Source organism: Dermochelys coriacea, chromosome 2 (assembly GCF_009764565.3).
Source record: "Dermochelys coriacea isolate rDerCor1 chromosome 2, rDerCor1.pri.v4, whole genome shotgun sequence".
Taxonomy (NCBI): Eukaryota; Metazoa; Chordata; order Testudines; family Dermochelyidae; genus Dermochelys; species Dermochelys coriacea.
Window position 1 is genome coordinate 182,481,144 of NC_050069.1, and position 23,240 is coordinate 182,504,383.

The following is a 23,240-nucleotide window of genomic DNA, read 5'->3' on the forward strand; positions in this document are numbered from 1 at the left end:
TATATGTTTGGATTTCCAGACCCACTATGGCCCTTTTAGCCATAGTTTTTAACTGTCTCAGCGTCTGACTCTCCTGGTTCTGATTCTGATAGTCTCGCCTTGCTCAGTTGAGAAGGTGAAGGAGAATGCTAAACTGGTCTCATGTCTTTACTAGAACTTCTCAGATTTGTGGGTTTTGCTATATTTAGATTCCTTTTTCTTTGTTTCTTGCTACCGTGGATCTTAGGGGGTAGCCATGGGCTCTCCTGTGCCCCTTTCTAAATTTAATCTGCTGCTTCACCTCCTGGGTAGAAAGCCTAGATTCTGAGTATATCAAAATCTCATTTTGTTGAAAGAGCCAGTCCAGAATCGTTGAAATAGGTCGTACCATGGTCCTGACAGCATCTCAGTTCTTTGGCTTGGGCCAGAGAGAGAGTGCAAAGAGGACAGTACACCCAAATACCCAGGTCACATGAATACTAAAGGGATTATTTTACAAAGTCAAGAAATCCTTACAGGCAATCAAGTACTGCTTCTTTTTCTTAGTTTTCTTAGTTTTATTTGCTGAGTCAAGACCATTGAATTTTTGTCTTGCTGGGGCTGTTGATGTTGTTTGATGTACAGCAATCTCCCTGCCAACTGTACAGACACTTGAGGGAGAACTAACATAATTATTAATTTATGAAATTAAGAAAGATGTTTTCCATGGACCAGCAGACAAGTAATCTCCCATCGTATCATCTGTAAAAATGGCAGCACTTTGTTGAAAATAAGTGATAGTAAGTTTGTCTATGATCTCAGGGATCATTTAACAAACTGAAATGTTTGCCTGATCTCCTGAAGCAAGGCTGAGATGTGGGGGGGGGGAGCACCTGGCTTCTTCCTTGGCAGACAACACTGTCTTTGTGAACTGGGATGCATGATACATGTTGCTAGATAAACATTTGTTGAAAAAAAAAAAAGAGGTGAAAATAATCAAAGGAGGGTTTAAAGCAATCCGATGGCTAAGAATCCCTGCCATTTACCCTACAAAAGAAACAAACTATTGCTGCCTTAATCATTCCTGCCTTCAAGGGAAGACCATTTGAAGACAGGTGCCTTGGTGACTGAGTGCTAATATGGCCTTCTGGAAACAGATCTGACTGCCTTTGGTTCTCGAAAGAGGACCTACTTAGCCATGGAGTATTAACAGTCATGAAACAAAATTTCACAGGATTGTTGAGAATGTTTCCATCTTATTTTCTCAAACAAAGCCAAAGATATCCAATTTTATTTAGATGTTAACATTCCATGGCAATATTTACAATTAAAGTACTACAGCACTTTGCTACCATGAGACAGCCAGAAAGAAAAACTGAGCAGTCTATTTTCATTGTCCACGATTAATGTAATGCAAAAAAGTAAACTAACTGCATGCAAAAAGTGAAGAGTAAAGTTATGGTTTAAAGTACCTTCAGTTTTAATTATTTTAAAAAAGTGTTAATTATATAGTTAAGGAAATTTTGAGGGTGTTTTTAATATTAATTTTAACCAGTGTTCATCTAAAACAGCAGTGCAATATATCGTACAAGATCATGCTGCTGACACTACCTTGGATCTACAGATCTTTCCGTCAAGAAAAAAATATCCCAGGATTCTCCATTGACATTATTCTGACTACTTTGAAATAAATGAAATCAATAGAAATGAAAGGGATTACATTACGGACTACAAATGCATGAAGATCTTTTGAAGCACATATTTGGAAAGAGAATTGTTGTTCACTGTAACGCATCAGCGATGTCATTAAGAAGTCTAGATGAGAATTTTTGTGAAATGCCACGATGCATTGCACAACAGCAGTTACTACACTTTTGTAGTTTAAGTAAAATCAGACGCTAAAGAAGATTAATCTAATTAGCTTAACAAAGAGAAGGCTGAAGTGACTTGATCACAGTTATTAAGTAAATACACACAGAGAAGATTTCTGATAGTTGAGGGCTGTTTAACCTAGCAGACAAAGACATAAGATACAATGGCAGAACACTGAAGCTAGACAAATATCTGATCAGAACTAAGGTGCTTTTATTTTTAGTAAGGGGTAATTAACCATTGGAACATCTTTCCTAGAGATGTGGTGCATTCTCCATTACTTGAAGTCTTTAAATCAAAACTGGATGTCTGTCTAAAAGTTATGCTCTAACTCGACCAGAAGTTATGGGCTTTATGCAGGCACCATAGTGTTACACAGGAGCTCAAACTGCATGATCATAATTGTCCCTTTTGATAATAACATTTGTAAAACCATGAACATATATACCTGTCATAGGGTGGCCCTGCCTGGAATGATCCCCCTTGACAGGCCGCAGCATGTCAGATGCACTTGCCTCAGTTTCCCCTTTCAGAGTCCGCCCCCATGCCCAAACAATCTAGTTTTTCTTAGTACAAATGGCCCTTGTGGGGTTAATTTATTATAACAGGCCAATGCATGTAATGCAAAAAAGTAAACTAACTGCATGCAAAAAGTGAAGAGTAAAGTTATGGTTTAAAGTACCTTCAGTTTTAATTATTTTAAAAGTGTTAATTATATAGGTAAGCCATAAAAAAAAGTCCCACAACCACCGTACAGAATTTCCCCAGCATAACCCAAATAGTACATGAAATGTACATGTCCAGCATCTCTCACCATGCTCCAGCTTTCAGGATATGCCACTCTGGCATTAGGCCTGTACCATCTCTCTGCCAAGACAGCCACCCCAACCCTTCAAGAGTGGAGTGCAACCCTACTCTTCATAGCTGGAATCCCCAGAGCATCTCTGCTGGGAGGTCATCTTAACCAGGTGAGCATCCCTCACTCCCCTCTGCCTATTTACTGTTCCCCTGGGTTCAGCTCTCTAGCATGGAGATGTCAGCAGGTAAGCCCCTCTCTGCTGCTACTCCCGTCTTCAGCCTTTTCTAGCCCTTGGCTCCAGCACTCCAGCTTACAGCCAGCACCCATAGCCCTCTGCTGCTACTCCTACCTTTAACCCAGTGAAGCCCTCTGTCCCAAGCTCTAGTTTGAAGACGTCAGCCAGTGAAACCCTCTTGTTGTTCCCCTTGCTTTCAGCCTTCTACTGGGAAACATCTTCTGCTTCCTACCTGGACTTTCTACACTCCCCTGGTAGCTTTCACCTGCCTGATGCTCACTCAGGCAGCTTTGATTCACCAGGTCTGTCTCACTGGGTCTCTCCCTGACCTTTTATAAGCCCTCTTAATTGGCCAAACAGGAGCATCTACTCTGGCCGAGGGAACTGGACCTACTTTAATCAACCCAGTCACAGCCATCCTGTGACAATACCAAATTAATTTGATGCCTGCAAAAGTTTGTTTTTAATTATATTTTTATAGCAAGCAGGCAAAACCAAGAAGAAGATTTGTGGGGAAAAATACACTTTCCCCCTCCCCGCACCAATGACAGCAGATGAATGACAAAAAGATTGGAAAATACCAGAGGAGATAGCTAAAGAGGGCAAGGATTGTTTGTAAACCCTTCAGGGCAGGAAGCAGCAGGTGAAACTGTATTGTAATACAGGTTAAGTCACCACTGGATTTCACGGGTTCTACTAATCCTTCCTTTCTTGCCCTGCAGAGAATTTGTCCTTTTCAACTGTGTCCACAAAATTCATAGTTAAAAATCAGAGTGAATTCAGCTTGATTTGACTTGGTATGTTTGCCCTACCTCACTCAAACCTCTGTTGTGTACCATTTTCTCATGAAGCAAATTAATTGTAGAAAGAGAATGATTTACAGATATTTATTGGCATTTACTGATTGTGCTCAAAATAAGTGGTGAAGTTCCCCCTCTCCGGAACTCCTGCCAAATATATACATCGAATACACAGTGTGGAGTGGTTAGAGTGCCTGGTCCACCATAGTTACCAAAGAAAATCATGATGTCTTGGAGGGGAAGCTTAATATATGTAGGAACTTCTCAGTCAGGAAGTTCACTAGCTAGTGCTTATAGCATGGCTTTTTGTGTTATATCCTTACTCTAATATGGTGTCAGAAGTAAGTGAATCCCTCTTTTTAAAGAAGGAATTTTGGAAAGCAAAGAGACTACCAGAGTGGTGAGTAAGTGGGGAAAATGGAAAATCAGGGAGGAGACCTGTGAAAGCTGCTCCATGAAGCAGACGGAGCCCATGGCTACGTAATTGAAATTTAATTTTTGGCAACTCCTGCAGCTGACCTTACTGGATCCGAAGAGCTGAGCAATTCCAGATGGCTTTGGGTTTAACTGGCAAAGCACAAGAATACTAGGTAAATTCCCTGATATTTGCCAATGGTGAGATTGCTGCTGATAACCTATGTGCCAAACAGATGAGGAAAATAAAGAATAAACCAAAGTGAAAGAGGCTTTAGATGCCCATTTCATACACAGACAGAATATGATATATGAAAGGACCAAAATTAATAGGAGGAGCCAGGGTGTTTTTATTACTGCAGTTCATAGTCTTGCTGAACACTGCAAATATGAAAGATTAAAAGGAATAAAAAAGAGACAAGTTAGAGTGTCTTTTATGCCAACAATTACATAAAGCCCTGAATAAGCTGCCATCAATGGAAGAAGAAAAGACTTCCAAGAAAGATATTAAAGTCTACAATGACTTTGCTTTGACAGCAATTCCAGCATCTGGGGTATATAATTGTTAACCCCACATTACCAACTGCCACTGCTTAGTGATATTTCTTAGGAGTGCTGGAAAAATATTTGCAAAAACTACAACAAGTAATCTCTATAGGCCTATGGATAAAAGAAATACAATTTAAAATATTTAGGACTAAAGAGGAGTTGACAGAAACTGAATGGTGCAAAAAAATCGGGAAGGGAAAAGACCATCTCACTACACTATGCATGACAGCTTTGTTTCTTCCATTCTAAAAAGTTGTTATAGAAGACATGAATTGGGTGGAGACATCCCTGGGACTTGGTCCAGATTTACTCTAGTTCAACTGAACTCAAGAGTATGGACTTTACATATATGCTAATTAATGAAACAGCAAAGCTGCGATTCCTAATAGGTGAAAAAAAAGGGTTATGCAAAGAACATTGTTGTCCAAAAAGTTTAAATCATTCTCCACAAGTTTATAACAATAGCAAACATTTGCTGAAGGAGTCAAGAAATGTTGAACATTATTAGCCTTGAGAAAATTATACATATCAAAATTAATCCACTGACAATTTATATTTAATCTTGAGAACTTTCAGTCACAAAGGGATCCCCTTACACAAAGTGGAGCTCTTTGTGTTAAAGATGCAAAAATATGCAACAAACAAAAAGCCTGTATCATGTACAAATGCTAGGAGATTGCTTTCTTGTCAAATTAGTGATCCTATTCTCTTTCTTTCCCACTTACACCCAAATCCTGTTCTAACTTCACTTCACATTAATTTCAATAGGACTATTATTTGGCATTTAGTAATTGCTTTTGCCACAATGTTTTCCTCATGTTATTCTGTATATTTAACATATACGGTGTCCATGTTTTCTCTGTAACTCAGTAAGATCATTAACTCAAGTTCACAGCATTACATAACATAGTCAACTATTTTAAAAATAACTATTTCTACCTTCAAACATTTCTCTTTCCCCAAATTAAAACTGTAATATGAGATTAATTAAAGGCTGAGTGTGGAAACAACTTAGCTGGTAGCTATATCAAATGTAAAAGAAAAAAAAGATAGCAAAAATCAAAAAGGCATCGCCTAGCGAACATTAATTATAACATCACAAATTTGACTATAATAGAGAATGGGTGATTTTGTGCAGTGAAATTCCTATGATGACATTGTTTGGTAACATCATGGGAACCATAAAAATATTTATTCTTTGATTAGGTTCCCACAGACCACTACATTTATAAGGGTCCTCTATCAGTCATAAAATTAAGCAGTTAATAGTGACAGAATTTTTTCCTTTGTAATTTTATAAACAAAGAGGTTTTTAATAACTGTAGTGATAAGACATCTGAGTCATCACTCAATCCAGATGCCATACAACCATAATATCACAACTATTCTGCACTGTATGAACCCTTTGAACCTTTTAAATTAGCCTGGATAAATTTCCTGCCCTCCCAAAAGGATTTCCTATTGTAAACATATTCTCTATCACAAACTCAACATGTTTAGAATCTCTCCTTCTCTCCAGATCAGTTTAACCAAGACAATAAAAAAAAATCAGTGGAAGAATAACCCCATGCTTTTTTTTTTTTATTTTCCCCCCTCTAATCCATATTCTTGTTCTCCTCTTTAGTAAGCTAATAATAAAAGAGATAGCTCTGCAAAATATTCATCAGTTCTATTAAAAAACCAAATGTTTATTACCTCAAGACATCAATAAAAATACTATGGTCATAGATTTTTTTCCTCCAAAACCACCCCAAAACACAGTTTTTAAAAAATACATTTTAACTTGTACAATAGTGAGTAAAAATAGCATAGATTATATATATTAAAGTATAACAGGGTGTGCCATAGAGCTCCACTTTAACTGAAGCACTCAATTGCATATACGTTCTTCCACAATATCTTAAATATGGGCTCAATCCTACTCCTATTGAAGCCAGGGTCAAAATTGCTATTGATTTCAATGGGACCAGGATTTCCCTCTATTGGGTTTTGCCTTCAGCTTCAATGGGTGAAAGATCAATACTGTTTTCTGTTAGATAAAACAAGCACATTTATCACGTCAAATACACTGAATTTTTAACATGCATCTTGCAAGGATAGCCATATAGCCTCATTCTAGTGCCAGCTCATTTAATTTGGTTCAGATCCTGATGTTATGTTCCTTGGACTAAGCAGATGTCGGGAGTTGTATGGAATAAAAGAAGGAATCACAGAGAAAAGTTTTGCTTTACTAGTATCAAACTAGATACTACTTCCACTCAAGATATCCAGGAGAATCTCACTTAGCCCTCCTTGGCTGGATGGATGGAGTTTTAGTATTAGTATATAAAGTTAGCTAAAAGTATAATGATAGGCATGACACAGGGAAAGTCTACACTACGGTGCTACATCGGCGCAGTGCATCTGGTGAAGACGCACTATGCCGACGGGAGAGAGTTCTCCTATCTGCGTAACAACTCCACCTTGGAGAGAAGCATAAGCTATGTCGGCAGGTAAATGTCTTCTGCTGACACAGTGCCGTGTGGACAGCATGAAACTTGTGTTGCTCAGGGGGGGCTTTTTCACACCCCTGAGTGACATAAGTTAGATTGACTTATGTGGTAATATAGACCTGTCCACAGCTCCTTAGGGATTGAGAAGGGGAAAAGATAGGTATTTTCAGAGACCTAAAGACCCTTTGGTTACCAAAGCACGAGAAAAAAGAACAACCTTAGTTTTCAGGAACTTTATTTTCGAAGAATGCACTATTCTTTTTATTTTGACATATCTTTGTAGTTGGCAAAACCAGACTTTACTTCAGTTAAGAGTATGTGAACCATGATACAGTCTGCAACAGGAACAGTTTACTAGTCTGAGAAGATATTTATTGCCAATGGGAACTCTAAACACTGAAATACTCTGATGCTAAGTGTGTAAATGAAGTGCCTGGCAGGTCCAAAAGACAAGCAGCAATCTTTTCTAAATGGAATGGCATGTATGAGAATAATGTTCACGTTATGGTTAGAAGAAGGTTTTTGGTTTTGTTTTTGTTTTTTTGTTTTTGTTTTTTTTTACAGTAACAGTATGTTCTAAACATTTTCCCTTTATTAAAAAAGCACTTTCTGAGTTTAATGTTCATGAAGCAGAAAATATTCTAGAGAGGTATATTGTATCCAAACTATCTTCTAACACATTCCACCCAAATAAAAATACAACAAACCATTGTGCAGAATTGTTTGAAGAGTAAATAAAAATTCTTTAGAGTACTTTCTTTCACCGCATTCCACTCAACTGCTTGTGGGGAAACGTGAACACTAGCTGGGAGCTTCTGTCTGTAAATACCATTGATATCTCAGAAGCTTCCCTCCCCCCATCTAAACTTCTCTTTAATTTACATTCAGATTTTTGTAGTACCATAATAACTACAATATGGGATGTATTTCAATAGTTCGGTAAAGGCTTCTTTTAAATTTCCAACCCATTATTTCAGGTTTACATTTGTCATCCCAACCTCTCTGCAGGATTCACATCCCCACAACATTTATATGTGAGATCTTGCATCTTAATGTGGAAAATTGTGAGCTACTATATCAAAACCACATCGAGATATATATTAAAGTGGTATCTCTTATTTTAAGATACATAACAGATTTTCCCATGTTGTACCAGAAAATGTGTCAAAGCAATACAGTAGTATAAGCCCTAATGGAGCAATAAAAGTGAGCCATGCAAAACCAGAGAGTTTTTACTTTCAGGGGACTCAAATGAACCTTCTGCTGATTTAGTTCATGTGAATTTACATCCTTGACTTTTTCACTTTGAGTTTCAGGTTTCAGTAAGTCAAAAAACCAAAGCCCAAATGCCCACCATTGTTTTTCCAGGTTTGGGGTAAAACCCAGGTGAAACACCGAGTTTCACTTGTTTTCTAGATGAAACAACGAGTATTCCTAGGTGTGTTTGGAACTTAGCCTAAGCTTGCTAAAATGGCTACTGACCAGCCCAAAATTTGGATATGTAATGAAACCTGGATTCAGTTTTCATGGTAATAGATCAGCACAGCTTATTATAACATGATTGTGAATTAAGAGTATGCAATTTAATATTCAAATTGATATTTAGATTTTTTTTTTTAGTTTTCCATTCTGTTTTCATTAAATATATTTCCCCATTCAATTCTGACAGGAGTTGTACAATAATGTCTGCATTTCAAAAAGAGATGCGTGACAAACTTCTCTTCAAACTGTAGGATGGATTTCTTAATGGCAATGTGCTTTTCTAGTGCATGGTCTGTATGTTTACACACAACCATAGAACACTCAGATAGTTATACACATTAAACAAGTACACAATACAATAGAGATCTGCACACAGATGACATATTCACAGTATGGACTGGACCTGAGAATTTTACTGTTCAATAAGATTGTGTCCTGTAACTCATATCTATTATATAAACAAATTATGCCATATATATTTCTTATTAATAAAGCACAGGATAATATTGTCACATTCTGGGGTACAATCCAGAACATGAGAGTGAGGTGTTATGTCACTGCCTGCTCTATAACCCTTAGCGCCTTAAAAAAGCACTGTTGCTGTAGTTCTCATATGAGGACGCTGCCAGCCAGCATACCAGTCTGTACTGAGTGTCGCTGGGTTAAGCAGCTCTGACTCAGCAATCTACCCAGTCACACCTCACCCTGTTACAAAACTGCACGAGGGTTTTGCCACTTTTGTCTGTTTACATAATATCAGAGAATATCCACAATTTACCTGTAGAACTGCAACAAACATTTCACAGTGACATTAATGACCTGTGTATTATTAGATATCAAACAATATATTACTTCACCTTTTAATTAAATATCACCAGTGTGAGCGGTGCAGTGAGTATGTCAAACCTGACAAAAGTTGCTGACACAGAGTAGTGAATCACAAATGGGCCTCAGGACACAATTGTTTAAGGCTCTATGTAGCCTTGAACAAGATACTTAACATCTATGTTTTTTAGTATCTTCATCTATAAAATGATGCTATTTACCTATCCTGTAAGGTGCTATGAGGAATAATTAGATACTGGTGAAAGGCTTTGAAAATGTAAAGCACTTATCATAATCAGTAGTAGATGTAAAAGGAAATCTTTTTCCTGTGCTTTATTAATAAGATATTAAATATTACCGTTAACAGAACCTTTGTTCCTTAAAAATTCATCTGGTCGTCTTCTCCATTTGTCACAAATAACCCTTTCTTTATGACATTCTTTTCATATTCAAGAGTTCACCTTCTCCTGTTTATTCTCCACATGAAACTGTAATCCTAAATCCTGTCTGTGATGTCATAATTGACTGCTGTGGAAGTTACTACAAAGATTGTTTACAGGCAAAGGCTGAAAGGAAAAATTAACAGAAATATAGACTATGCTATGCCAGCAATATGGTCTATATAGTCAATATTTTCAAACATGCTTTCTAGTAGGTCTTTTAAAAACAAGATGCCATTTTCTCATATATGGAATGTGTTTTTAAGGATGTGCTATTTTAATCTAAGGCCTTGTGTAGGCTGGGGATTTGCCTTAGTAACAGCCAATGATGTAGCTGGTGCAATCTAAAAAAGCTGCTATTTGCACAAGTGGTGCTTACCCAATCTTGAAACCAGGGTAAATCATAATATACAGCAACTTTGCCTATTTACAGTAGGGGTTTGCTCCAGTGCAGTTATACTGGTGTCTAGACACCGACTATAACTGCAGCAAATCCACAACGCAGATAAGACTTTTTACAACTCATTCAAACGACAAGAAACTACAAAACTATTATCACAATTGCCACCAGCATTTAAATAGATGTATATACAGCTATATTACATATATTAAATATTTCCATTTGGTTTGACAAGCAAGGACTGGTTAACTTGAAAGTTAATTGGTAGAATGCAAACCTTGAGATGTACAAATCGAAGGCTTCACCGCAGTTGATGAGGAAGAATGGATTTAAAGTAGACTCAACCAAATCTTAAAACAACCCTTTTAAATAAAGTTTTTCAATACAGTATAGTGGGAAGGGAAATATTACATTCCATTATAAGGAATGGCCATTTACAGAACACATTGGGAAAACCAAGTTAATTGATCAGTTCGTACTTTTCCACATATCCAGATTTTCAGTAAATCTCACAAATCCTTACCAGCTCTTGGGTATCCTGCATTAATGGCAAAAACGTAGCTTCCAGAATAGCAACTTGGTCAGTGCTGAGCTTCTGCCACAGACTAATCAGCATAATCACCAGCTGGGTGGCACTTTTCAACTTTGTGAATGCCTGGAACATATTGATTTGGTTTTCCTCTGCCGCATCTGCTAAAGCTATTATCTGCAAAAAATCACACACTTTTGTTAGATATAATTTTACCATGCTTAACACTCCACACTAAAATTACATTTGGCACATTGTTGTTTTTCTTTAGAAGGACGCGATGAACTTTGTCTTCCATAAACACAAGTCACAGACAGTATTAAATAAGTTATCATTTGTCAAGGTAATTTAAAATCCATGTGGCAGTGGGATTAATCAATAAATTCAGTCGGTGTAGAGAGAATTCTGTTTAAGGCATATTCAACAATAAGGCACTCCCCAGGTTGATTCCCATCACCTAATGTAATACAATAGTCCCTAACCAACTGTAAATATTGAGGATTATATCACACATGATGTTAATCACCATTTGACTAACATCCCTGTAGAACTCAATCAAAAGTATTACATTTATTTTATTTCTTTTAAACTGTAATTTAATATGTCAGTTATTTCTATATGGAAAAATTGCCATGTTTTTATTTTATTAGGTGGGGTTGTATGCATAGTACGGGCTAGTTCAGCATTATACTAATAATGTAGGTTTCAGAGTAGCAGCCGTGTTAGTCTGTATTTGCAAAAAGAAAAGGAGTACTTGTGGCACCTTAGAGACTAAAATTTGAGCATAAGCTTTCGTGAGCTACAGCTCACTTCATCGGATGCATTTGGTGGAAAATACAGTGGGGAGATTTATATACACACACAGAGAACATGAAACAATGGGTTTTATCATACATACTGTAAGGAGAGTGATCACTTAAGATGAGCCATCACCAGCAGCGGGGGGTGGGGAAGGAGGAAAACCTTTCATGGGGACAAGCAAGATAGACCATTTCCAGCAGTTAACACGAACATCTGAGGAACAGTGGGGGGTGGAGTGGGGGGGAGAAATAACATGGGGAAATAGTTTTACTTTGTGTAATGACTGATCCATTCCCAGTCTCTATTCAAGCCTAAGTTAATTGTATCCAGTTTGCAAATTAATTCCAATTCAGCAGTCTCTCGTTGGAGTCTGGAAATGGCCACAGTGATCACTCTCCTTACAGTGTGTATGATAAAACCCATTGTTTCATATTCTCTGTGTGTGTGTATATAAATCTCCCCACTGTATTTTCCACTGAATGCATCCGATGAAGTGAGCTGTAGCTCACGAAAGCTTATTCTCAAATAAATTTGTTAGTCTCTAAGGCGCCACAAGTCCTCCTTTTCTTTTTACTAATAATGTAGATGCTCTGGTATGCGATTGGTTGGGTGATGTCATTTTTAACACCAATGTAAAATACTGGACTACACAGACCTTGAAAAGAAAATTCAGTGTATGCTTGCTTTAAATATCAGCTCTTTTTCCTGTAAATTGCCATGATATTTTTATCCTCTTCAGTACTCAGTGGAAAAAGCTAGAAGCAGAACCTGAGAGAAAAACCTGAAACTTCTCAATGGAATTTTACTAATATTAGATGTATTTTGTCATTACAGACACTACTATCCATTTTCTACAAATGTATGCATGGCATTACCTTGCAGAAATGTGAGAAAAATAATATTTGTTCTAAATATGGATTACAAAGGTGTAGAATCCTAAGGGCTCCATCTATGCAACTTACTATTGCTTTCTTCAAGATAATTTCCCATCATTTCAATGCAATTTTATGCAACAGCAACAGATTTTCCATGCTATACATAGATTGAATTTAAAGGAAATGAGCATTGTCTGGTTGCTAAGGCTAAAAGTAGGTTTTGAGCCACAACTTCCAAGACATATTTTAATCTCAGCTACTGACATTACATATTGCCTACTAAGGGTTGGTTTTCAGACCATCTGCAGCTGCCATTTAAATCAATGCACAGCACTTCTTCAATATCAAGCCCTTAACCTCTTTCTTCTTATGTTTACTCATCTGCAAAGAGACGATACCTACTTAACAGGGATGTCTGAGACTTAATTTTGTAAAGTGCTTTGTGTTTTCATAAAAGGCCCTATATAAGTGCAAAGTATAATTAGTATCGAAACGGAATTAATTTACAAAGGAAAGCTAGGATAGCTCAACCTATTAAAGTTCAGCACTATGTGAAAAGGACAAATACTATACCATGTATCTTCAGCCTGAAAACAAATCCAACCAGCTGTGAGCCTTTGGTGAAGGAAAACTATTTTTAATGTGAAACACTGGCAGTACAGATGGGGGTGTTCCCTTTGGGTTTACAGGTGAACATGGATCTGAAGATGTAGTGAATTTTAGGAAACAATAAATATAAATTATTTTAAACAAAAAGTGTTGGTTGCTTTTGTTCTATATTTTAAAGTGTACGTTTTCAAATAAAATGGAGTACCCCAAGGACATCCAAACACTATATTAACTAAAGCCAGGTAATGAGGCAGACACCCAGTTAGCTACACTAAGGAAAGAAGCTCAACTCATAAAAAGTAGAGTGAAATTAATCCCAAATGGTGAGAATTACCCCAATATGCTCTAAAATTGGTTACAGGAAAGCAACAGCATCGTAGACATTAATCATATATATGAACAGGGTCACATCTAGTTCCTTTACCTCAATCTCATGGCACTGTTTGCATGCAGTACAGTCACCACATCACAACTGCCAGCCAACCACAGAAAGATGGCACAAGGCCAGAGTAGCAATATGTCCAGGTTAAAAAAAAAAATCTACATGCTCACTCAGTCACTGAAGATGAACAGTGGGGCAAAAGCTACATACGTGCTCTGAGGCCTCAGCAGGCCTCTCAAGAACTGGACATTAATTTTAAGTCACATTGCACTTGTTGCCCCATCATCACTCATAACTGCATTTTGCTCTGTATTCACTCCAATTTCAATTTTACTCAGTTTTGGAGTTGCTATGGTTCCCAGGACGTTAATGAAAGTTCTGTCTGCAGCCTCTGTAAGAGAGGAATGCTTGTGCATAATCCTCTACACAGGTGACTAGTTTATCTATCTCGCATCCTGTCATACTCTTTCCATTCACCACCACTTCCTGTTACTCCATCTCAAACCCTAAGGTGTCTGGGGCACACCAAGAAAAGCCTAGTATTTCCTTCAAGCAGAAAGGATTTAATACATAGAATCTCTCATTCCAAAGGTACAAAGCAAACCCAGGACCAGAGCCAGCACTCTGTGATAAATGCAGCACTGTTATGCACATCTGACCACTTCACCCATTAATCCAGAGTGGTTCTGTTTTTAATTTTTCTGAGACGACAACTGTAGGCAACTGTTCCTTTGCCTCAAGAACCTTCTCACAGGGGCACTAAAGGGATCTGGTTTTTCACCATTCCTGTTCAATTGTTTTTGAGACTAGTGAAAGTGAGGAAAGAGGAGCAGAGATGTATTTTCTATGATACCCAGCACTATGCCACTATAATATCATACCGGGCTAATGTTGTGTAATGAATAACACAGAGTCTATATGAGCTTGGGGCTTGGACGAGGGCTATGACTTAACCTAGATTAGATGCAACTAACGTTGGTGGGTTGGAGGAAGCAGTTGGAAGAGATGACAAATCTATCAACGCCCATAATTGAGAAAATGTGTCAGCCATTTGCAACGCTGCACAATATGAGTACCTTATTAGATCCCAAGTAGTTGCCCATGAATGCCCAGATAGTAGCTGTGGGCAAGATCACTTTCTTTTATTTGCACTTAATGAAGAGAGTGGGATTTTTTCCCTCTCTGATACAGATCTTGCCTCAGTTATCTACTGCTTTATCTTCAAGACTATACTTCAATATTACCACTATTGTAATGAGTTACATTTTGAAAACTAAAACTAATGCAAAATGAAGTATCCCGCTTACTAAGTGGAGTTTCAGACCAGTACTCTGGGATAAGCACAAACATCAGTACATTTCTGTTTGAAAAATCAAGATGCTGGTTTTAACTTATAGACCCTAAATAGTCTGGAAGGTGGTTATCTGAATTACACCCTGGGCTATCCAACCCCAAATGACATCAGCTGATTCACTTGAGTTTGAGCCCTTCAATAGAAATGAAAAGGACCTGTTGGCTTGGCTTTCTACATGAGGGATGTTCCACTTTGGAATTTGCTCTAAAACTTGTCTCAAAATAATCCACATTTGTAAAATTTTCAGTCAGACAACTAGGTTCATCTACTTCCCAGGATTTGGGGAGTGGGATGAGTTGAATCTTGGAGCGGCTTGATTACCATTGCTTACAGTGAAAGGGTCTTATTGTTTGATGTTTTATTTGGTCAATGAGGCGAGGCAGCCTCTTCCAATATAATTGTGAGTTATGTCCAAAGCGAGGGATGCACACCTTTTTATGTTTTAAACATCTAAATAAATATCTAGAATAGAAAAGAATTCAATGAATAAATAAATGAATCCGCCTCCCTAGAACTACTTTTAACATGCCAAATCTCTGAAGAGTTTTAAGAAGGAGCTTTTTAAAAATCTACCTGCCACAAAAATGTTTTCTTCTTTGTCCAAAAATTATTATGTTTTGAGAATCACAATATGCAATCTGGTTTTGCATTACTGAAAGGCTTAAATTCCTAAGGAGGCAGGGTGGTCTCGGGGTGTTACAACCCTCAAACACATGCCAATGAAATCTTTATACCACACCATCATGTATTATACATATACACTATTCCACCCAGCACTTACAGAGAAACCAAAGGAAAAAACAGCTTTTAAGTCTAAAATCTTCTGCTTACAGATGAGGAGTTGCAAACATGTAGCTTCACAAGATCTGAAACATCTGGGATTATAAAGATTTTATTACATAAAATAATATATGTCTACATTGACAATCTCAGTTTTAAAACCCAATCTCTATAATTAGATAGGGCAAAGGTTACAAGGAGAATACTTGTTGAGGTCTGTTCTGAACTAGATGTCTTAATAATATAGAAAGCAGCTGGGACAGTCTCCAGAATTTTTGCAACGCAATCCTCATCCAGATCCACACATGGTTTCACTCTCAATGTATAGGATTAAAAAAATAAACCTTTGCTTAGAGAGGAAAATTTCTTTGAACAATTCCTAAGACATCAGGTAAATGTCTTTAAAGGTTCTTCTGAGAAGCTTCACTCAGATCCTTAGGAACTTTCTGAAAGTATAGGTTCTTAGAACTTTTTCCAAAATCTCAAAGTAATTTCCCCATTTTACTATTTCCTCTTCACCTGGACGTTATTTCTAATAACCATTTTACAATGAGGGAAAAATGAGAATCTTTGTCTTTGCAAACTGAAATTCTACAGTCTCCCTAGATTCCACTGTGATTTCTCTCTAATTTCTAAACTACCTTCTAGTTTATCAATTTTTCCATCTGCTCATTGTTTCAGATAAGATCTTCTTTACCTTCTGTATAAACATACATAAAGTAACAAAGCAAGGAAACCTCTTCTTCACTTACAGTAGAGGCCTTTCTACGTCCCTTATTTCTTCATGATTGCAAGCAAGCTTTAGCCCCATTGTCCCTTACCGCCACGAATATAGCTGTAGTACATGAACTTTCATTTGATCAGACAACCTCTAGAAAAGAATCCATCAATCCAATACAAGGCCCATTACTGGATAGTTCCCTTGTTTCTTAGCAACACAAAGGCTTCACCCAAAAGATAACCAAAAAAACAGGTTTCACAAAACCTCCATACTCAAAGCAGTAGAAGACAGGAAAATGGCTGGCAGAGCAAAGATCAAAGAGGCACTGGCAAAGGCCAAAAGCATAGCATCTGGTATAATATTTGTTTAAAAGTTGATCATAGTTTTCTTTTCATTTATGGCCTTTTTTGTGAACTCTTTTCTGGCTGACCAAATTCTAACCCTGTTCCACTAAACCAATCTACAGTAAAGCGGAACCCTGCTTTTAAAAAAAGTTATTAATGGAAGCACATTGTAAAAAAGAAACAACACCCAAGAATAAATATTCTCTACATCAAGGTCATGTATTTAACACACTTCCATTACATTTCACAGTCACAGTTGGCAAGGGCAAAGCTCGACTCCAGAGGTGTTTTTATAATATTCTGAGAAATTCATAGACTTCACCCTCCATGAGTAATACCAACAAGATTTGTTCCAAGCAATTTCTAAGTAAAGAGACTTTGTTATGATTTCTGTATATCATATTCACGTAGGAAGATGTGTCAAAGGTTAACTGCTTGTTTTTCCTGCATGTCACCTTTAGTCAGTACTTCATTTGTGCCGGGGCTTGTCAAGGCTGAGCCCTGGCACCTCTAGTCTTGGCAGTTTGTAGTCCCGGCACCTCTAGGCTTGCTGCATCAGTTATGAAAGTAAACAAATTGCCTGATCCCCGGCATCTCTTTCATTACAAATTAAGCACTGCCTTTAGTCCTTTGAAAAATGACTTGTGAATTTTTCAACTAAGACACCTTAAGCCCAACTTAAGACACCTAAAAGGTTCCGATTTTCAGAGCTAGCCCCCCTACTCCTAAATGTACGTACTCAAAATCACTTTTGGAACAAAAAAAATTGAGTGTACTTATATTATATATACATATACACAAACAGAGAGTTCTGTTTTCTCCGAACAGGAATGTTTCTTTCTGTCACACAGGCCAGTTCTGGTAGGTGCTTATTTTCCACAGAAGTCAATGGGAATTGTAGGTATCTGGAATTTTCTAGAATCAGTGTTTGGTAGTTATTTATGTAAGGCAAGAGTCTTCATCAAGGAATGCATTAGAAGTATAATTATTCTGATGAGACATGGACTCACGCATTACAAAACAAACAGTTATTGAGTATCGATTAATTCTGCAACCAGTGTTACTCACAGCCTATTGAGGGACTCCTAGTGGCTGGGTGTAGTACCGCACTCCTTTCTCACCTCTGGTGCCCCCTGCAGGCTGACCTTGTAGCTGTAGTACATGAACTTTCATTTGATCAGACAACCTCTAGAAAAGAATCCATCAATCCAATACAAGGCCCATTACTGGATAGTTCCCTTGTTTCTTAGCAACACAAAGGCTTCACCCAAAAGATAACCAAAAAAACAGGTTTCACAAAACCTCCATACTGCATACCATACTTGGTAGCTCCTTAGTGGCTTGATGCTTTGGCTAAATCACAAAGTCCAAATTAACCCCTTACAGGGTATTAAAGATTCCAGGATTCTGGATCTCCCTAGGGTCTTCAGCCCAGCTCTGGGCCTTTTAAATTCAGCCCTTTGGTACAGCTCCCAAATAAGCTCTGTCTCTTTTGGGGTTTATGCCACTTTATCTTTGATGGTAGGGGAGTCCAGGTCTACCCAATACTCCAGGGACCCTAGAAACGGCAGCCATGTATGGCTCAACTTCAACCCTCTGATGCTATTTCCATGGGACTCTTCCTACTGTGCTCTTTTAGCTCCAGACCTATCTCAGGGCCAACATCCTCAGGTTCTTCTCCCTCTGCAGTCTCAGTGTAAACTCAGCCAGCCCTACATTCTGACTACTTTTCAGACTCCTTTGGACAGCCAGGAACTGATCTGCTAAGGCCTTGCAGCTCCTTTTATATGAACCTGCTGGGCTCTGGCTGTTGCTAGCCCTTGGAGGACCAGGTCTCTCTAGTTTCCAAGATGGCTGCCCTCGTGAAGTTTCTCTAGGCAGGCCTGGAGGACCCATCTTTGCTACTCTTTTCCTCCCTCCTCACTGCTTCCTGGGGTGCGGTGTAGCAGAGCAGAGGGACCTCTAGCAGGGGCCACAAAGGTCTGGTACACCCTGTCACAGTGCCCCACAATTAAAACTTAAATTATGTGGAAGACTATTTGCTCACACTGCTTCAGAAGGCAAAGTCATTCTATGTTTGGAAACAGCCATGCAAGCTGAAACACTGATCATGAGTTCATAGATCTCTTTTGAGAATTATTCTTAGACTAATTCCTCACAACATACCTACCACCAATATCTCCTTGATCCAAACCCTTTCTAGTATGTTGGAGATAATTAGGTCAAGCACCTCATAACTTAGGATTTTGCTGATACCTGTGCTAATAGAAAGCATAAAAGTAGAGAATACAGGATGTCAGATTCCCCAGTTCATTCCTATGAAAAGCGATCACTATTATTTATCACTATACATTTTGGAGAAGGAAAAAGAATTCAATACTATGTCCTACTATAATTTTTTCCATGCTCATCTAAAAAAAACTTACCAGTCACACATCTTGTGTTACTCATCTGATGGCATTTTGGGTCACAAGCTATGATCTTTTTCTGCCCTAATTAATGTTCAATTTATGCATAGCACCTAACTACTATGATTGGCACACTAGAAATAAATACTATTAGAACAGATATGACTGTCTGATAGTATTGGTAATTTATTTTGAAAGCTCTAATGCCCTTTACTTCAGAGTACAATTTATTTTCCATAGCCGCTTTCATGCAGAATACTCAAAGCTGTTTATAAAGCAATGAGATGAACATTAGCTGGAAAGAGTCTGTGTAGACAAGCAGACTCAACAGTTAATGTGGCACAGCACCTTGGACATCTGAACCTGCTTTATGAAAGGTAGGCCATACCATAGTCAAAAAATGATCTTTAGCTACACCCAGCCGACAAACTTCAGGCATTAATGTATATATTACTTCTAAAGGAGAGTACTATCAACACTTCAACATTCCCATAGTACTGCACTGCATTACATATGAGCCTAAGTTTTCATTTGGGATTTCAGCCTATGAATATCTGACCCTGAGATAAGAGTGCCAGTTAGTACCAACTGTGATGGTGCTTTTTGAGATGTTAGCTCATGTCCACTATGAACCAGACAGACCATCAACCCATTTCTCCTAGGAAACGCCACTAGTAGAAGCGATGTTAATAAGCAGCTGAATTTGGATAAAATGACTGAGCTGTTATTTCAACCATTCAAAGAAAAAGTTACAAAAATCTGAAGGTGTGATGCAATCTGGGTGCTTTAACAGCAGTACACATTGCAGTCGTCTTTTTTTTTTTAAAAAAAGAACAATCAACAAGCAAACAGTTTTTCATTCACAAGGTTTTATTCCTCAAACCTCTTTGGTATCACTAGAAAGATTTCAAAGGGGTATTGTATACTATCTATAGGACAGAGATGGATTCTACTCAGTGGATTGAAAAAAGGGACATGCCTGGTAAAAACCCAGACGAAACCACTTAACGGACTGATATCAAGCAATTTAGTAAGAAGTCTCCACTATGGCTGGACCAGGGGATATGAACAAGCCAGGCTAGTGAAACCCAAGAATGAAACAAATCTGACGTGCTATTCCTTATGTGAATGTACAGATACCAGTGGCACCAAATATATACCTAAAGTAGGTGTTGCTGTGCTGCTCTACCTATCATACCTATCAATAAAAAAAGAATCTTGAAAAATGTTCCATTTACATGTGGGCCATACTAAAGCACTTGCAACGCAAGTCTTGGGTTTCTTGTATATTTGGTTTGGTTTTTAAATGTATTTTAGGATTTTATATTGCTGCCCATCACCAAACTATCTATGTGCCTTCCATGTAAAATAAATAGCAAAAGTGAAGTCCCCAGTTGACTTCATGGAGTCTCTCTGGCGCATCTTTTTGCAAAACTGTTTGAGATAGGGCTTGGGGGCTTATGTTTAATTTTATTAATTTACCTTCATGTTTTTTGTAATAGATTATTTATTTCAGAGGCTTTTGCGGGGGAGGTTGTTTTGTTTTTTGTTTGTTTGGTTGGGGTTTTTGAGTAGAAGGGGGTGACTTAAAAAGGTATAATATAAATATACTTGAAAGAGGAACCTGCCAAGATAGGGACTGTGCACTGGGAGGAGAGGAGGGAAAGTACAACCCCCCACCCCTTTACCTTCCTGAACCCCAAGGGGAGAACCCATACACACTCTGAGACACTAGAAGTGGTCTCTCTCCTCACCCCCAACAAGTGGGCTTGAGAAAAAGCTGCATAGAGGAGTCAGCCAGAGACTCCAGCCGGTAGGGCAGAAGCAGCCAGAGCATGGACCTTGGGAGTCCCTTGGAGAACTTGCTACAGTTTTGACTAAATTTTCTCTGCTCTGTGCTGATTGTCTTTTTGCTCCAACCCTATCCCTTCATCACCAGCTCTTTACCTCAGAATCACTCTTCTAACCATCTTCTCCCTCCCAGTTCCCCTCACTTTCTGTTCTCTTCAGCTTATCCCCTCCTAACTAAACCCACAAAATGAGTAAATAAATAAATAAATCAAGGAACTCATGCGCTGTTTGTTGCCATCAGATTGTTCAGTCTGCTTATGTGTTCTACTTCTTTCCCCACCCTGTGTCTATCTTGTCCATTTAGAGTAAGCTCTTTAGGGCAGAGACCCTTTTTGTTCTGTGTTTGAACAATGCACAGAGGAGTCCTGGGCCCTGACTAGGGCTCCCAGACACTATAAATAATAATAATAAATGTATCGCGCGCCCTCTTGCCAGTCTATCCACAAGTATCTCAGCCTGCAAGCAGGCAAATGCCTGTTAATTGTTAAAATAAGGGAAAGAGGGAGAATGGAAATAGATTATAAAATAGAGCAGTGGATATAGTTTATTCCAAAATACACGTAATTCTTCCCAATACGTTCAAAAGTGAATTCTACTGTATATCTAAATTGAAAGGTGGAGTTATAAAATTAGTAGCTTATCTAAGGAAAAAAACATCTGGTACAAATTATATAGAACTTGAGAAGCCAGTGACTTACAATGAATCCTTTACTTATACTTTCAAAACAAAAATGTTAAGTACTGGGATGTGCCAAATTATATACACATACATGGAAAGGAACTTCTAATAGTCAATTAACATAGAAGACAGAGAGACTTTCACTGCAGAGTTGGTATCTGAATTAGCAGCTATCTAATAAAAAAAAAAAAAGATAAACCAAACATCAGATGGCTTTAAACCACTGAATAATACATTCTGACCTTATGTAATAATGAAGAGGTTTTGTTTTTATTTTGAAGTATTTTGCTTTATTTACAAATCTGTCAAATCAGACAATGAATCTAAAACAGATATTTTCTCACTGTGTGTTAAATTCTCCTGCAAAATTCTCAATGCTTTCAACTCCCATGAAGAATGGGTAGTTACAAGTTAAAGGTGCTCAATACCTCCCGGTTGTTACTTGGACCTTAATCCTACAAACATTTATTCACATGCTTAACTTTAAGAATTATGGATGAAATCCTGATTTCACTGAAGTCAATGGGAGTTTTGTCATCGACTTCAGGGAGTTTGTCTACACTGCAATAAAAATCCATAGCACCAAGACTCAGATCAGAAGGGTTCCCCCAGGTCTGATCTCACAGGGTCTCAGAGCCTAGACATCTACACTGCAGTTTTATCAACCCACAGCGCAAGCACCGTGGACCCAAGTCAGCTGACCTGGGAAGGCTGTGGCTGTGCTGTGGGTCTTTTAGAACAGTGTACACATACCCAGTGAGGCCAGGATACCACCCTATGAGTAATCCCATTCACTTCAATAGGGCTATTCATGTGCACAAAGTGGAACACATGAGTGTTTGCAGAATCAGGGTGTTAGATATCAGGATCTGGGTGCTAGTGCAGTATAAAAATGGAGATTAAATAAACAGATGATCAGTCTCTCACAGGGGTGTCTAGCACATAATGTTTTCTCCAAAAGGAGTCTTTTTTTATACTGATATTGTATTGTATAAATATAGGATAAATGTATTCTCTAGCTCAGCAAGTCCTTTAAAAGATTTCATACAAACAAACCCTAGCAGTAACATACCACCGATAATTTCATTTATATACATGAACAAACAAACCCTATTTCTATTCCACCCTAATGAAATTATGAAAATATCAATGCACAGATGCTGCCAGATCAAGAAAACAGACTCCTTTCAGCTAAACACTAAAGTCCATGGGGTAAATTCCAATTCTTGTTACACCCACTACGACAACTTCATTTGAAATTTTTTCACTTCTGCCTTATGCTACACAACCTGAGAAGTTTCCCAAGATTTCCAATGTGAGCTGAACACCATATAATTTCAAGTGAACTGAAAATACTGTGGTTCCTAATATAGTATCTGGAGGTAAGACCCAAGGCTCATCCACTGTTAAATTTAAAAAAAAGTACACTAGAAACATTTTTTTAAAATTAGCAATTAAAGAAAGAGCAGTAAGGTAATTAGAAGCTCAACATTTTCTACTAAATAGAACTATATCCAGGATCTCTCTTTTCTTAATGATACAAAGCTTTCCCCCCTCCTATTTTGAGCCGTTTTTCAGGTCATCTGATCTAACAGTGTTGTTAGGAGAAGCTTAAAAAAAATGTGCCACAACTTTTGGAAA

General features: G+C 37.9%; 1 protein-coding gene across 17 annotated transcripts in view; it reads right to left on the bottom strand.

Annotated features, from left to right (window-relative positions):
* The window catches only part of BBS9 (Bardet-Biedl syndrome 9), a 461,967-nt gene that overhangs the window by 208,829 nt on the left and 229,898 nt on the right, over positions 1-23,240 (bottom strand). For all 17 annotated transcript variants that reach the window (XM_038389485.2, XM_038389486.2, XM_043508761.1 and 14 more), the window contains one exon: positions 10,790-10,972. In XM_038389485.2, coding sequence (XP_038245413.1) covers positions 10,790-10,972 — 183 coding nt within the window. The remainder of the gene's footprint in view (positions 1-10,789; positions 10,973-23,240) is intronic.